This window comes from Parasteatoda tepidariorum, chromosome 11, assembly GCF_982258835.1.
Source record: "Parasteatoda tepidariorum strain Cologne lab strain chromosome 11, Ptep-v5.0, whole genome shotgun sequence".
Classification (NCBI taxonomy): Eukaryota; Metazoa; Arthropoda; class Arachnida; order Araneae; family Theridiidae; genus Parasteatoda; species Parasteatoda tepidariorum.
This window is the reverse complement of record NC_141765.1, coordinates 98,528,691-98,542,505: the sequence shown is the minus strand read 5'-3', so window position 1 is coordinate 98,542,505 and position 13,815 is coordinate 98,528,691. Positions and strand designations below refer to the sequence as shown.

General features: G+C 27.1%; 1 protein-coding gene across 16 annotated transcripts; it reads right to left on the bottom strand.

The window, feature by feature from the left end:
• Nucleotides 1–235: 235 nt before the first annotated feature.
• LOC147801981 (mitochondrial potassium channel ATP-binding subunit-like) lies at nucleotides 236–13,322 on the bottom strand. 16 transcript variants are annotated; one of them, XR_015430339.1, is made up of 6 exons: nucleotides 12,245–13,313; nucleotides 10,863–10,953; nucleotides 5,396–5,468; nucleotides 5,224–5,315; nucleotides 4,221–4,282; nucleotides 236–1,025 (listed from the first exon to the last, which is right to left on the bottom strand). XR_015430339.1 is itself a non-coding variant. In XM_087154780.1 (6 exons), the coding sequence occupies exons 5-6, from the start codon at nucleotides 4,088–4,090 to the stop codon at nucleotides 865–867; spliced, it is 189 nt and encodes a 62-aa protein (XP_087010906.1). In that variant the 5' UTR covers nucleotides 4,091–4,127; nucleotides 4,221–4,282; nucleotides 5,224–5,468; nucleotides 10,816–10,953; nucleotides 11,565–12,098; the 3' UTR covers nucleotides 236–864. The 16 variants fall into 16 exon arrangements, 3 of the variants coding, with proteins under 3 accessions (XP_087010906.1, XP_087010907.1, XP_087010905.1); XR_015430337.1 differs by lacking the exon at nucleotides 12,245–13,313 and adding an exon at nucleotides 11,565–12,097 and having other exon boundaries at nucleotides 10,816–10,953; XM_087154780.1 differs by lacking the exon at nucleotides 12,245–13,313 and adding exons at nucleotides 4,063–4,127; nucleotides 11,565–12,098 and having other exon boundaries at nucleotides 5,224–5,468; nucleotides 10,816–10,953.
• Between the last annotated feature and the right edge of the window lie 493 nt (nucleotides 13,323–13,815).

The window sequence follows — 13,815 nt, the reverse complement described above, 5'->3', positions numbered from 1 at the left end:
AAAGTAAAAAATATTTTTAAGTGATTTAAAATCTCTAGAGGAAAATTGAAGTATAAAAAGTGTTTCCAGCAATATGAAAAAATAATTTCACCAATATTTTTTGGCAGTTACAAATCTGATATCAAGAGTGCATTCTAATTAATAGTAATTATAGTTGACCCTTGATCTTGATTGCTATAGTTTTCATTGTGAATGAAAAAATAGGAGAAAACAACAAAGGAGGGTCAACATGAAATTTCAAGTCATGAATTTGAAAAAAAATTAATAAATTTACAATAAGGAAAAAAATTTCAATTAAAAAATTTATGTATTTACTGTAAAAACAATTGCAATACAACATATAAACAATAGAACGATGAATAAAAGCATTCATTTAGTTAGTTAAATAATTCAAAATCTTAGCTGTTTAAACACTCTCAACACAAACAATTACTTTTACAAGATTTTAAATTGATTCTTGTTCACTTTCATGTGAATACAGGAAGTTGTTTCAAAAGCTTTGACACCTTTTGTAGTTTATGGAACTGACTTGTTCCATTTCCCAGTCGTAATCACTTTGCTTTTGCCTGCAACCATTTCTTGAAACAGCAGCGAAACAAGTTTCAACATTTCCATCAACTGATACGGAAACATCTAACGTAATGTTTATAAGGAAATAGAATATTGTATTTTGCATAAAAAATGCCTTTAAATTAATTTCAAATTAGAATTGTCAGAAGAAGATTAGAAATTAGAATTAAAGTACTTAGTAAAAATATGCGAGACAATTAATGACGCATTTTTTCTTGTTATTATTTACATGTTGATGGCTCAGGCACTGAACTGTCAATGTTAAGAACTGGGGATTAATCCCCAATAGCGGTTTTAAGCCCCCTTCCAGCTTTGATGGAAACCAGCTTGTATGAGAAGTAAAGGCGGCCAGCGCACAATGCTGAACTCAACTATTTGGCCTCTTTTTACTACAGCAATGAAATCTACATTTTGGACTGTACTCAAACTATGAGCTATCACTAGCACAGTATGACCTAAGCAAATAAAAAGTGAAACATTTTATTCAAGAAAATAAATTTGTCAATTTTATAAAAACTAAAAGCAAACACATTTTTCAAGGAATTCAAAAAAAAAAAATTTTTTTATAAAGTTTAACATAAAAATAAGATGTGCTTAGTTATATATAGCTTATAAATCTTATTCTTTTATAGTCTTATTATTTTCTATAGAATTTCAAAGTTTAACAAAAGCTTTGAACTCTTACAAGTAAAAATTATTAAATCACAAAAATTGGAAAGAAACTCTCAGGTAAGAATATATTTTGTTGAAATAAAAATTTTCATGATGAAATAAAATAAAAATGCAGCAAAAATTTTCAAGATAAAGTAGATTACAAAACATAAAAACCAATTTAATTTGACTCAGTATAACACATACAATAAAAATAAAATGTATGAGTTATACTGAGTACTTTAGCATGCTTTTTACAAAAATGTACTAAAAATAATATAATTATAAAGTAAAAATTATATAAAATGCACACTTAATATAAAAATTTTTATATTTGGAAAACTTAAATTATATAAAAATTTGATTCCATTTCCTTTAACAGCATAATCTAAAGCTTCTTGAACAACTTTTTCTGATTCTACATCTGAGCACTAAAAAAATTTAATGATTGATACAAAACATTTATATACATTATTTTACATAAGAAAAATTAAAGTCTTTAACAAATTAAGTTCTCTTGAATATTACACAAGAGAGTTAGAACTAAAGGAAACTTTTCATAGAAGAAATTTGAGGTATCAAACATATGAAAAATGTTTGAAGAGCTCATCAGCTATTTCAGAACCCTTTGATTAAAAATTTGAAGGGTATCACGAGAAATTTAAGATTTGTTCTCTTAAACTTAACATGCTTTCAGTTTTTAAAATATAGGGGAGAGCGTAGTACTATGGCACAAACAGCATAGCCCGTCCATCAACTAGCGACTAACAAAACTAATCTGACATAGTCCTTTCCTTAGCCACTAACAGTTAGCATATAGTATCTAGCATTATAGTGAGATCAGTGGGAGCTAGAAAATAAAAGGAAAATTTTTATTGAAAAGTAAATTATTATTTTTTTCAATTCTATTCTTTCCTAATTGATTAGTATTAAAAATTAAGATAATGTATTGAACTTTTAATTGTATTCTACTTAATGGTATGATAAGTTAATCTGAACAACTAACTGTAAACACTTTTACATGCCATGTTTTTTTTTTATTTTTAATGTGTTGTACCTAGGGACTGAATTGTTAAAACGGGAATGAACAGAATCCTGTGCTTGTTAAAATGGGAAAGAATACCTTCCTTTTAAGAAATGAAACAATATACAAAAGAGATGAAGAAGAAATAATATGTAAACTGCATTCACGCTGAGCAGCATGGTCTTCAGCTTGTCAGAAGCAATCACTAAGTACCCTGTGCATTTCAGCGCATATGACCACCAAAAAATAAAGGCGTTGAGATCACCAAGGTCTTTTAATGACGTCACAAACAGTGGTGTATAGCTGATAAGCGATTAGTCGCCAATTTCAAATATTTGCCATTCATTAAACAGCAGTCCCGTTTGCTTGTCGGATATGTCATTACAAAACACTATCAAAAATACATATAGCATTATTTTACAACTTTTAACAATGCCATATGCATGCGTAGTTCCAAAATGTAAAGGGAACTACAAATAGGGCCTAAAGTATCCGAAAAGAGAAGAAAAGAAACATAGATTAATGGATAACGAGACAGTCATCAAATAATGGTTAATAGTCGAGTAAGTGTTTATCTTTTGTATTTTAATATACGGTTTTTGCAGACTTCATGGTTACCTTTTTAATGAAATAAGTTGTATTTAAGAATTACAATGTTTTGAGTATTGTTAGCGAAGCAAATATTAGAATATAAAACTAGCAAAACATTCGTACTTTCGCAAAACTTTTAGACGTGAAATAAAATAAATTTAAACATCATTAGTCTTGTTTAAATATATATATAAACAAATATCAGGTATCATTAAAGAGTTAAAATTTTTATTATTTAAAAAACTTGTAAAAAACGCTTTAATTAAATTTTTAAAAGAAAGAAAAATGCTGATTGGCATTTGAAACTTATTAATACATAACGATAGCTTACGATGAGTAAAATTTCATAAATATTCAGAATTGGATGCAGAAGAACTTCAATGCATAAAATCATATTAATAAAAAAGGAATTTAATTCATTGTTAGCCATTTTAGTTTTTGAGTTTGCTCCAGATTAAATAAGCTATTCTCATTTTTATGTTTATCTCATAAGTCAGGAAGAGTTTATGTAAACAAGCTTTAAAACAATGATATATAAGTTTATACATATGTATGCATAATAATTCAAATGTGTCTTATATGTAATATATAATTAATGGAGATTTATCACATCAAGTAACAGGAAAAATGATTTTAATAAATGCTTTAATATTTTTTCTATCTTAATTTTTTTTTTAAATTATGATTTAAGAAAAACTTGTAGACAATTTCAAATGTAGTTCATAAAAAATATTCAATATTTTCTTGTCTTTTACAGTGCTTTATTTTTTTAGATATTGAACGATTTCTGCTCCAAAAGTAATATCTATTTTGGGATATTTTTTAACAAATCTTATAAGAAAGATTGTCATCAATAAATTTATATGCTAGAAAAACTTAATATTTGAAAATACTTTATTTTTTTATAATAATCAGCAAGAAATAAAAAAAGGTATATTATTTTCAAAAATAATAAATACTATTTTAAAGTTTTACAATCTTAAGGATCAAAATACTTTGATAAATTACTTATAATTTATTTATTATTATTACTTTATAATTATTACTTAGCTAAATTATTTTGTCCCATTTTAATATTATATGTGTTGTTTATTTGTAAATAATTGCAGTGTTTATGTTTAGATTATTTCCATTGGAATTTAAATGTATATCATACGATTATGAAAGAATTCTATAGAACTTATTTTAAGATTATGAACGTGCCAATAAAATTATAATTTCTTTACTTGTCTCTCTTCTGTCATGATAAGACATATTTTTATGTACAAGTAAGAGTCTTCATATTTCAAATCTAAAACAATAAAATGTCTCGCTCAATAACCAAAATCATAATTATAATAATAATGGAAATAATTGAAATAATGATAACATTTGAAATCAGTACCTCCACCAGATACTCCACATTCTTCTAGGTGGCAAAGTTACATCAAAATGTAACAAAACAGCCTATAATGGATATGTTAAAAATAAAATTATTGCTTTCAATCTACTATAATCAATAAACCATCAATAAAATTACTAGATAAAAAAATTTAATACAATAAATAAGAATTTTTTCCATTATACTATTTATTACCAAAAATGATAGCAAATCAATTTCTTTACTTAAATTTATCGAAGAAATATCAGGGAATTATATAAATCAGTTTCCTTTTAATTTTAAATTCTAAAAAACAAGAAACAAATATTCCTATTTTTTTGAAGGAATACATCAAATTTAGCTTTTTAATGTTGAAACTAATGCAGTAAGCTAAAATGAATCTTGATATGTTTTAATTTATTAAAACATAATAAATACTTCAATAAGACAAAAATAACACAATAATTCAAAAATCTCATTTAAAATTTTCGTTTATGCGCAAATAGAATGTATCAAACTACTTTCTCTGGTAAGAAAAAATTCTTTTACAACTCTTTGTTATTTGAAAGATAATTTCAGCAAATTTCTTATGAAAAATGCCATTTTTTAGTATAAATGAATAGAATCTACAAGAAAGTATGAATAATGAAAGTGACAAAGTAAAGAAGAAAATAAAAGACCAGTGTTACAACTCATTGTAACATGTATTACAACACTTCAATTTTGTTTTCACAGCATTGTAGTATATGCTACAATGAGTTGTAACGACCAGGAATATTTTTTTTAACTATTTACTTTAAATTTATAATTGTCCAAAAAACAATAAATAAATGGAAACCAAATATCAATTTTGAAAAAAGAGGAGAATTTAGTATGATCTACAATACATTCATTTTAAAAAGTTCAATATTAAATATCAAGAATGATATATTTTACAAACCATCATAAATAACAATATTACAATAGATATTCATATTTCAAAGAGCTTGAAATAAAATAGTTTAATTTTAAAAGTGACCAGATTAACCTGATTAGGTCTTGATGGATATCTAAAAGTAACATCACAAAATTGTACTTCTCCAAAAAGCTAAATTATTTTCACTCCTTTCAAAGATATCTCTGGAGATAAATTCATGTACTTTAAAATAGTATTTAGTTTCTGAGTACATCTAAATAAATGCCAGATAAAACTTGGTTACTTGAAAAATTCTTGCACCTGCAGCTAAACCAGGAATGAACTGCCCAAATAATAAGGACAGATGAGCAATGGATCTGTAATAAAAAAAATATCTGTAACTAAAAACGATATTCATAAACAAATAAATTAGCAACAAAAAATATTTAAACACTTTTTCAAGACTTTCACATAAAACTGAAATTTTCATGAGATAATTGAATCTGAAAAAAAAAATCGAAATTAGGATTCTTAGAATTAAGTGAATTCTTTCCAAATAGAAAAATAAACTCCTTATTAAAATTTTAATAATGAAAAAACTAATCATGTATCAGACAAGAAGATATATTTTCAGCATCATATTAAATCTTACATAACATATATAAACTGATAGATACTAACTTTTTTTTTTAAAATCAATTACAAGAAATCTAAATGCATGCTTGATTAAAAAATAACTGCAACTATCTTGCATAGTTATTTTATTCAAAAATGCATTGTTTTAATAAACATAAAATAATTCATATCAATTCAATCATTCATTGTTAACAGAATACCCTTAAATATATACACATAATTTTGAAGTCATTATCTAGATGTTTTTAGTTTTCTTGTTGCCATAGGACATTTTTATGCAAGAAGTTAATGTTAATAATGAGTGTGTCTCAGATTGCAGCAATTGAAGAATTGAATTCATAAGAATAAGGATCTACTATACACGGTATATTAGAGTAGGTGTCCCTAATTTTTGCATCGCTTTATACTCACCAATTCTTTACATGAAAATTCTCTTAAGTTCACATAAAGTATGAACTTTCTTGTGACTACATGCAATCTACATTTGACAATCAAAATGGATGATGTTTGAAAACATATTCAAAATCTTTATACAAAAAAGTACAGACCTTTGAAATTTTCCAGAGAGGAAAAAAGAACGAAAAATTTGTCTTTCATACTCTAAAAAGAATGAGAAGCACTGGTGTCTGCTCAATTCATATTACAGGTGGAATAAAATAAAGGTAGCGAATGTCATCAAAGCTGTTGGAGAATGACACAATCCATATCAAGCATTGTTTGAGGCATTTAAAAAAAGATGCAAACATCATTGATGAACAGAACAGGATTGTGACTTTCATCTCTTCAGAAGATAAACGTTTTTTATTCTGCAAGACAGTTACAACCGGCAAACCAATTGTGTATCAGCAGCAAGTCTTACTATAGTATAACTTCATAACCTAATAGTCAGTAATAATTTAAGATCCAATCTAAATATCATAAGTTCAATTTTAAATCTCAATTATCCAACTTCACAGCAAATAAAAGAAATTTGATGTTTTATCAAAGAACTTAAAAAGTGATAGTTTAATTATTACTCACTAATAAAATTAATACTAAATATCCTAACATTTATGGTATACCCTATTATTGGTAAGTAAATAATACTATCTCTAAGGCCTGCACTAAGAATATCAAATTACTAGCCAGTAAATTATCCAAATATCGAAAGTGTTAGCCAAATTTCAAAAGTCTTAGCCAAAAGCAAACTTTAACAATTTTTAATGATTAATTTTTTCCCCCATGGAAAACTGAGTTAAAATACAAATTTACTATAAATTGAACTTCCTTAAAAATGCAACTTCAATTGAAAAGTCATTTTACAGTTGAGGAGGAATAAATGAGCAATGAATTGGGGATAGGATCAAAAATGTTTTGTCTTCGAGGAAAAAAAATAAGAATATGTTTGGGTAAATTTTTGATAGCTTCTTAGACTAGATTAGTAATATAAAGATAAACCTGAAGCAGCATATGATATTTTTATCTATTCCGACTATCTTTTAAATTAATATATTTCATTTCAAATAAACCGTTTCATTCTTTAAGTCTTTTATTTAAAAAAAATTACTATCTCAAATTTTTTTTTAAAGTCACGATTGTAATCATTTAGAAAAAAAAAGTATCATGGTAGAAGATAAGTTATATGAATAATTTAATTGTTCAATTCTGTTTTGAAAGGTTTTTTTACTACTTGCAGAGATTTTTTGACAGAATTTGGGTGGGGGTTTAATACGTTTATTGACAACTGTGTGCAGATGGTTATACTATATATCGATCATCGAAAAGTGGTAATCTTAAAAGATAAAATTAAAGTTACATTCTCTTATTTTAGTAAATGCTTTAATTTCCAAATTTTACAATAAGTTTACTTTAATAAGCAATATGATATTGTCTTGAGAACAAATATTTTCCAAAAAATAGTTGGATGATTACATGCATCTAGCTACCATTTAATCTGCTTAATTGACAGAAACTTTTCGTCATGCGATACCGCCTGATCCAGCCAACGAACATATTAATCTGTATTGCACATTTTACTTTACTTCTTTCTTCCTGATGCTTATATAATCTCCTTTGTTGCTTACATTATCTGGACTCAATATAGCTCTAATTAGTTATGCAACATATCTAAGGAAAATAACTGTGATTAAATAAAAAATACAAGATTTGTTTAGAAAAATTCATTTTGTCAACATCAAGGAAGATATATATATATTTAGGCAAAAAAACTCGTTCGCCAATACTTTTACCAAAACACTATTTGGTTTGCCGAATTTACAACTTTATTGCATTTAGTGAGGTAATGAATGCTTAGTGAGGGCCCTGTATCTGGTATTATTTTTTAAGCTAGTTCATTTTTTAAGACTAGAAAATATTCAAGTGAACTTTCAATTATATTTGCAAGCAAGTTTTCTATTTGATTATGTTAGCTGCAATAAATATGAATCAACCTGTTATTGTAGAAAAATTTATTCTATACAAAGAAAAAAGACTTTCAAGGACCTTAAAAGAATTCTCCTAACTTAGTTACGTTGAAAATCAAAAGATTTCTTCTCTCTACTAAATTTTCATGTGAAATCCTTCCTACAATTGCTGATCTGATTACTGAAGCAGCATACATATTAATGACCAACCTATTCTTACTCTTAGTGTATTTTTAAAATATGGTTATAGAAGCACAAAATGATAGTCATAATAAAAAACATATATAAAAGTGAAGCTCAGAATTGCTCAAAAAATTATAAACAATGTATCAAATTAAGTAAAATATTTTGCTAAACCTGGATTTTTTTTCTTTTAAAGTTCAAACCAACTATGATAAATGCATGGTAAGTACAAAACAAAAGCAGATAAATAAATGTCTTTCATTTTTTAATTTTTGGTTTTTCTGACAATTTTTTTTTATAATTAGTTTCATTTAGAGCAGAATAATTTCTGTAAATATCAGATTATTGAGATTTTAATATAATTTACACAAGACAATAGCAATTGTACTAAGTATTGCCTCGAATCTAAACATGATTATACTTTTATATAGTTTGTGTAGCAACAAGAAAGGCAATCGTGCATTTCAGCAGAGCACAAAGATCCTTCCATGCATAAAACACCCAACACAATACCTAATAAATAAAAATTCAATGAATTTTAAGCACTACTTAAAGATTCTGGTTATTAATTTATAAAAAAGTAATATTCACTTATAATATAAAATAATTTATAAAGGCCACAACTTTATATAAAATTATATTTATTTTAAAATAATAATAGAATCTACTAGTTCCAATTGTGCATATTTTTTTGCATATTTGCTTAAGCTTTCAAGTTATTTACAATAACCAAAATAATTCTGAATAAAGTAAAATGTGATTTTCTGCTGATGAAATATCTGTTTTTAAGTTTATCAGTTATTTGAAACTATAATGAAATTTCAACAAGCTAAGAAACAAGCAAGCTAAGAAAAATATTACATTGCAGTATTTTGTCAGAACTTTTACGTGTATGCAGTATTGCATTTGCACTATATTTATTAATGTGGGAAATTTAGTAATAATCATGAGATATATTTTATTTTTATCTTAAGAACCAGAAATAAATTTTTGGGGATGTAAAATTACATGTTATGCAAAGATGAAAATTAGTAATTGTTGAATTCTGTAATGTACAAACACATTAGTTTAGCAACACCATTCTGATTTTGCCCAAAAAGTAAAAAAGAAAAATAAGCATTAAAGCAAATTAAAATAAAATATTTTAAAATTTAGATTTTGAACAATATAAATATTTCACATTTTAATTTGTACATATAATAGGGCAATTAACACAATATATTGATGTTATTTTAATATTTTCAGTTCTTTAAAAATAGTATCTACTCTGAAAACACCAAATAAACTGGTGCATTAAAATTTCATTTCCCTTTTTCAAGACATTGTCAACTAATTGAGTTCCAAAAAGTGACACTTTTGTTAAATCTACAAGAATATTAGATTTATAACATTAAAACTTTAACTGCTCGAATAAAATCATACACAAATTCTCTACTTTTCCACTAAATAAAAGGCAAAAAAAATTCGCTCGATATAAGCAACAAAATTAAGCCTTAAATTAAATTTAAAATTGAAGAATTTAAATAAAAGGATTATTTTTAATAATTTTTCTTAAAACATTAGCATTACTTCTATTCAGATCATTATTAGAATGTTTAGTTCGATTTTTTAGAAGAGAAAAAAAAAACAGTGCCTGTATTACTAATTTGATTGAACATAAAAGTAATAATTTTCCTTCATTTTTTTAAAATTTAATTTTCGTGCCATTATACATGGATACAAAAGGAAAGGAAACTATTTTTAAATACTGGCATAAAATTTTCAAGCATTTAAAATTATTGTGAATGATTGCTGCTTAACTTAATTAAGAAAACACAATAATATATTTTTTGCTAAGCTTTGAAATGGCAAACTTATCAAGAGAAATTGTTCATTTTTAGAAATTGAGTTATTAATAAAAGAGTCAGATTTAGTATTTTTGACAAAATAAAAGAAGATAAAATAGCTTGTTTTCCACGTTTTCAGAAAAGAATAACTCTGGAATGTATCAACATTGCCTTAAACCAACCAAAATATTTCCTATTTTTGAAACCATAAGTTGCAAAGATATAATATAACAGCAGGATATTATAGCATTTTGAAAAATTTAATCACAATAAATAAATAATGATATTATGAAACATAATACAATTATTCTGAAACGTGCCCTTTGTCATAATTCATATTTTGTACATTGAGTTACAATTATAAAATAAGTACAACATTTACAGAACAATTGCATTTTAACAAGCTTGATCACAAAAAAATAAACACAAATAATCAGTTGAAACTTACTAAAATTTATTCAGAAATACATGAAACTGCGTAATTAACCAAAGCTTTTCATATTCTGCAAATTCTAAGTTGAAATTACAAAATAAATAAGGCATTTGCAATATTTCCTTTAACAAACTTCATTAAAAAAAAAAAGTAGCAAATTCTTATTATAAGCACCATAAAAATAAAATTTCAAAAATGAAACATTTAAAAAAGTTTCAGTATAAATAAAAAGAAAATATCAAACCATTTAGAGCTAAATTTGCAAGTCCTTGAAAAAAAAACAATGCCTACTCTTAATGTGCTGTTTAATTTTCTAACTTCATTGACATGCACCCAATGCAATTGGAATATGGATATTCAATATAGCAACTACAAGAGCACTCTGAGAAAAAAAAATCAAATAAAATTTATGAATTTTTATAGATATTTTAGTTTTGGAAAATTAAAAATCATAGTTATAGAAATATCATTTACAAAATACAGTAACAAAGTAGCAACAAAAAAGACTTATTAAATTAATATTGATAATAGCTTAAATGCTGAGTCGTAAAGAAGTTATTTGTGACTCAAAGTATGTTATTTTTAGAAAGCAAAGGGAATTGAAATGATAGTATAAAATAAAAATATATTTATAATACTGTAGTATGTATATAAAGTTTGAATATGTCGAATGTTAATAGAGCGTATATTTTAAATGTGGTAAAAAAAATTATTCGAAATAAAGTTACAAATTTTGAAACTTTTAATTATGTCATTAAAAACAATTGAAATCGTTGCCAATAAATGTATCTCCTCTTCAGGGCATTGGCGTGGGGTCAGGTGGAGAAGGAATTACATAAAAATCCTATTATGTCACTAAATTATGAGATAATTTGCAATATACAAAAATTTTGATATTGTCATTATTTTTAAGAAATTTAAATTAAAATCAGAACAGTAATAATAAAAGTATTAAATAAATAATCCTAATAAACTGAAGCAGTAAGATATTACTCGATTAAAAAACTTCAGTCGCTTCAAAAATATACACATTGGGAATAACAGCCAACATTATTTCAAGTGCTCAAAAATAGGCCCCTATTTTCAAGACTTGCCAGATTTGAATGAGGAGAAACGAAAGTGATTTGATATATAAAATGTTCAGTTGTCAAGGAAACAACTTTCCGTTTTACTTAAATTACATTCAATTTTCGTAGGTAATATTATGTTTTACATTTCAAATCACCTTTGTTCCTTCTCATCCACAACATCTAGAAAGTCTTGAAAATAGGCGCCCATTTTTGAGTGCTTGAAACTTGTTGTTTGTTATATTTGATCAGTATATTTTAAGCCTAGGAAGTTTTTTAATCAAGTAATAATACAAGCAATTATTAAAGTGTCAAAAACAACATTTGTAACAGTTATGGGAATTTGTATGCATGCATACATTAAAAACAAGAAAACACAAAAAAAAAACTATTACGAAAAGCAGAATAAAAAATAAAGCAGAGTAAGAATATTTAAAAAATTAAACAGAATAAGAGTTTTTTAATGCTTTTTTTTCAAAACTAACAATTTAAAACATGTCATTATAATAGTCAAGCGAATTTAGAATATTGAATTTTTTATTTGGTTATTTGAATGAGTAAGTGGTAAGAACGATAAAAGGGGCCTCCCTGGATAAGTGGTCTCACCATTCCACCAAACGCTCTCTAACTTGGAAGTAACGGATTCCACCGCCGTCCTGAATGTATCATTGCAATTTCCTTCTCGAGTTTTCGTCTCGCAGTGGACTGATTGTAAAGACACGGTTCCCAATAGAATATCGAAGTCAATCTGATTGAGGTCAGTAAGCGGGTGGGTAATCGCTTTAATCAGCCGGCGTATGGACCGATTGCGCGTGATATCAGTCCTCGTGAAACTGTTCTACCGTAAAGTGCTTGACTTCAGGTGCAAGCCGTCCTTCTACAGAGGATTAAAATTGTGATGATAGGTCTTCAAATCATCCTTAGGGAGGTTTCTCAGACCGTTGCTAATAACCCGTTGTGCAGCTCTAGTACGACGTAAATTAAATACCCATCTGCCTATATCAAGCTATTTGTTCTTGATATTGACAAGGGTTGATAAGCCGTGCTTTTAAATTAGCATACAAGCTTGCATATGCATGTGAAGACAATAAATAAATTAATAGAACGATACAATATTTTATTGGACAACAGTTTGGTTGTTGAGCTCAGGGGATAGAGCGTTCGCCTTCCAATGAGGTGAACCGGATTTGAATCCCACCAATGACTGTCCGATACGAATCCACATTCAGTTTGCACCGACTACAGTGCTGACGTGAAATATCCTCAGTGGTAGACGGATCACTGGTTAGAGTCCCTTTGCCTTCAGGCTGACCATGGGAGGTTCTCGTGGTCTTCCTCTCCATGTAACGCAAATGGGGTTAGTTCCATCAAAAAGTCCTCCACGAAGGTAAAATTTCTCCCAATACTTGATCTAAGAATCCCCTTTGTCTTCTGGATTGGGTTTCAAATTACAAGCATACGGAGTTGATCGGCTGTTTAACGACGGTTATAAAATAAAATAAAATAGTCTAAATCAGAGTTTCTCTAATGTTCTAATAGTGACGATCTGCGTTTCATCCATCCTCATGATTCGAAGAAGGTAATGTTTATGTTATTTAGTAACTAAGAAAAGCCTTCTAAAATGTAGGCTTATTTTATTATTTATAAACATGTGTCGCTATATAAATAATTCGCTGACTTGTGTACTCATTAGAAAAAACGGTTTTTCGATATAAAAACATTATATGGCGATCCTTTTGTCGTAGTGGTTTTTCAGAGATTTTGGGGAACGAATCTGTTCATATCGCCATGCGGAAATTTTGTTTCTTTGCTACCCTGCTAGATTTTATTTGATTTATTCACATGCATAAAATGAATATTCAATCAAGCCCTTCGTTTTATTTATTTTGACCTTTATCGAATCGAAGAACAGATAGCACAAATTTGATAAGGTTACAATCAGGGCGAGAACGAATTCGAACCCGATACCTGTGCGCTTCAAAGTATTCGGCAGGAGGACATGTATCTTCCATCTGTCCGATTTAAACTGTGGTAGTGTAATGCGTGTGAATTCGAATCATGAGTAGGATTCGTTCTCGCCCTACTGCGTTCTCACCTGAATCAGAGAACGATCGATCTCCAATCCAGTACTCCCCAGAGGTATTGATTTGTTATGGGAACATGGAGGACTTTTGCGA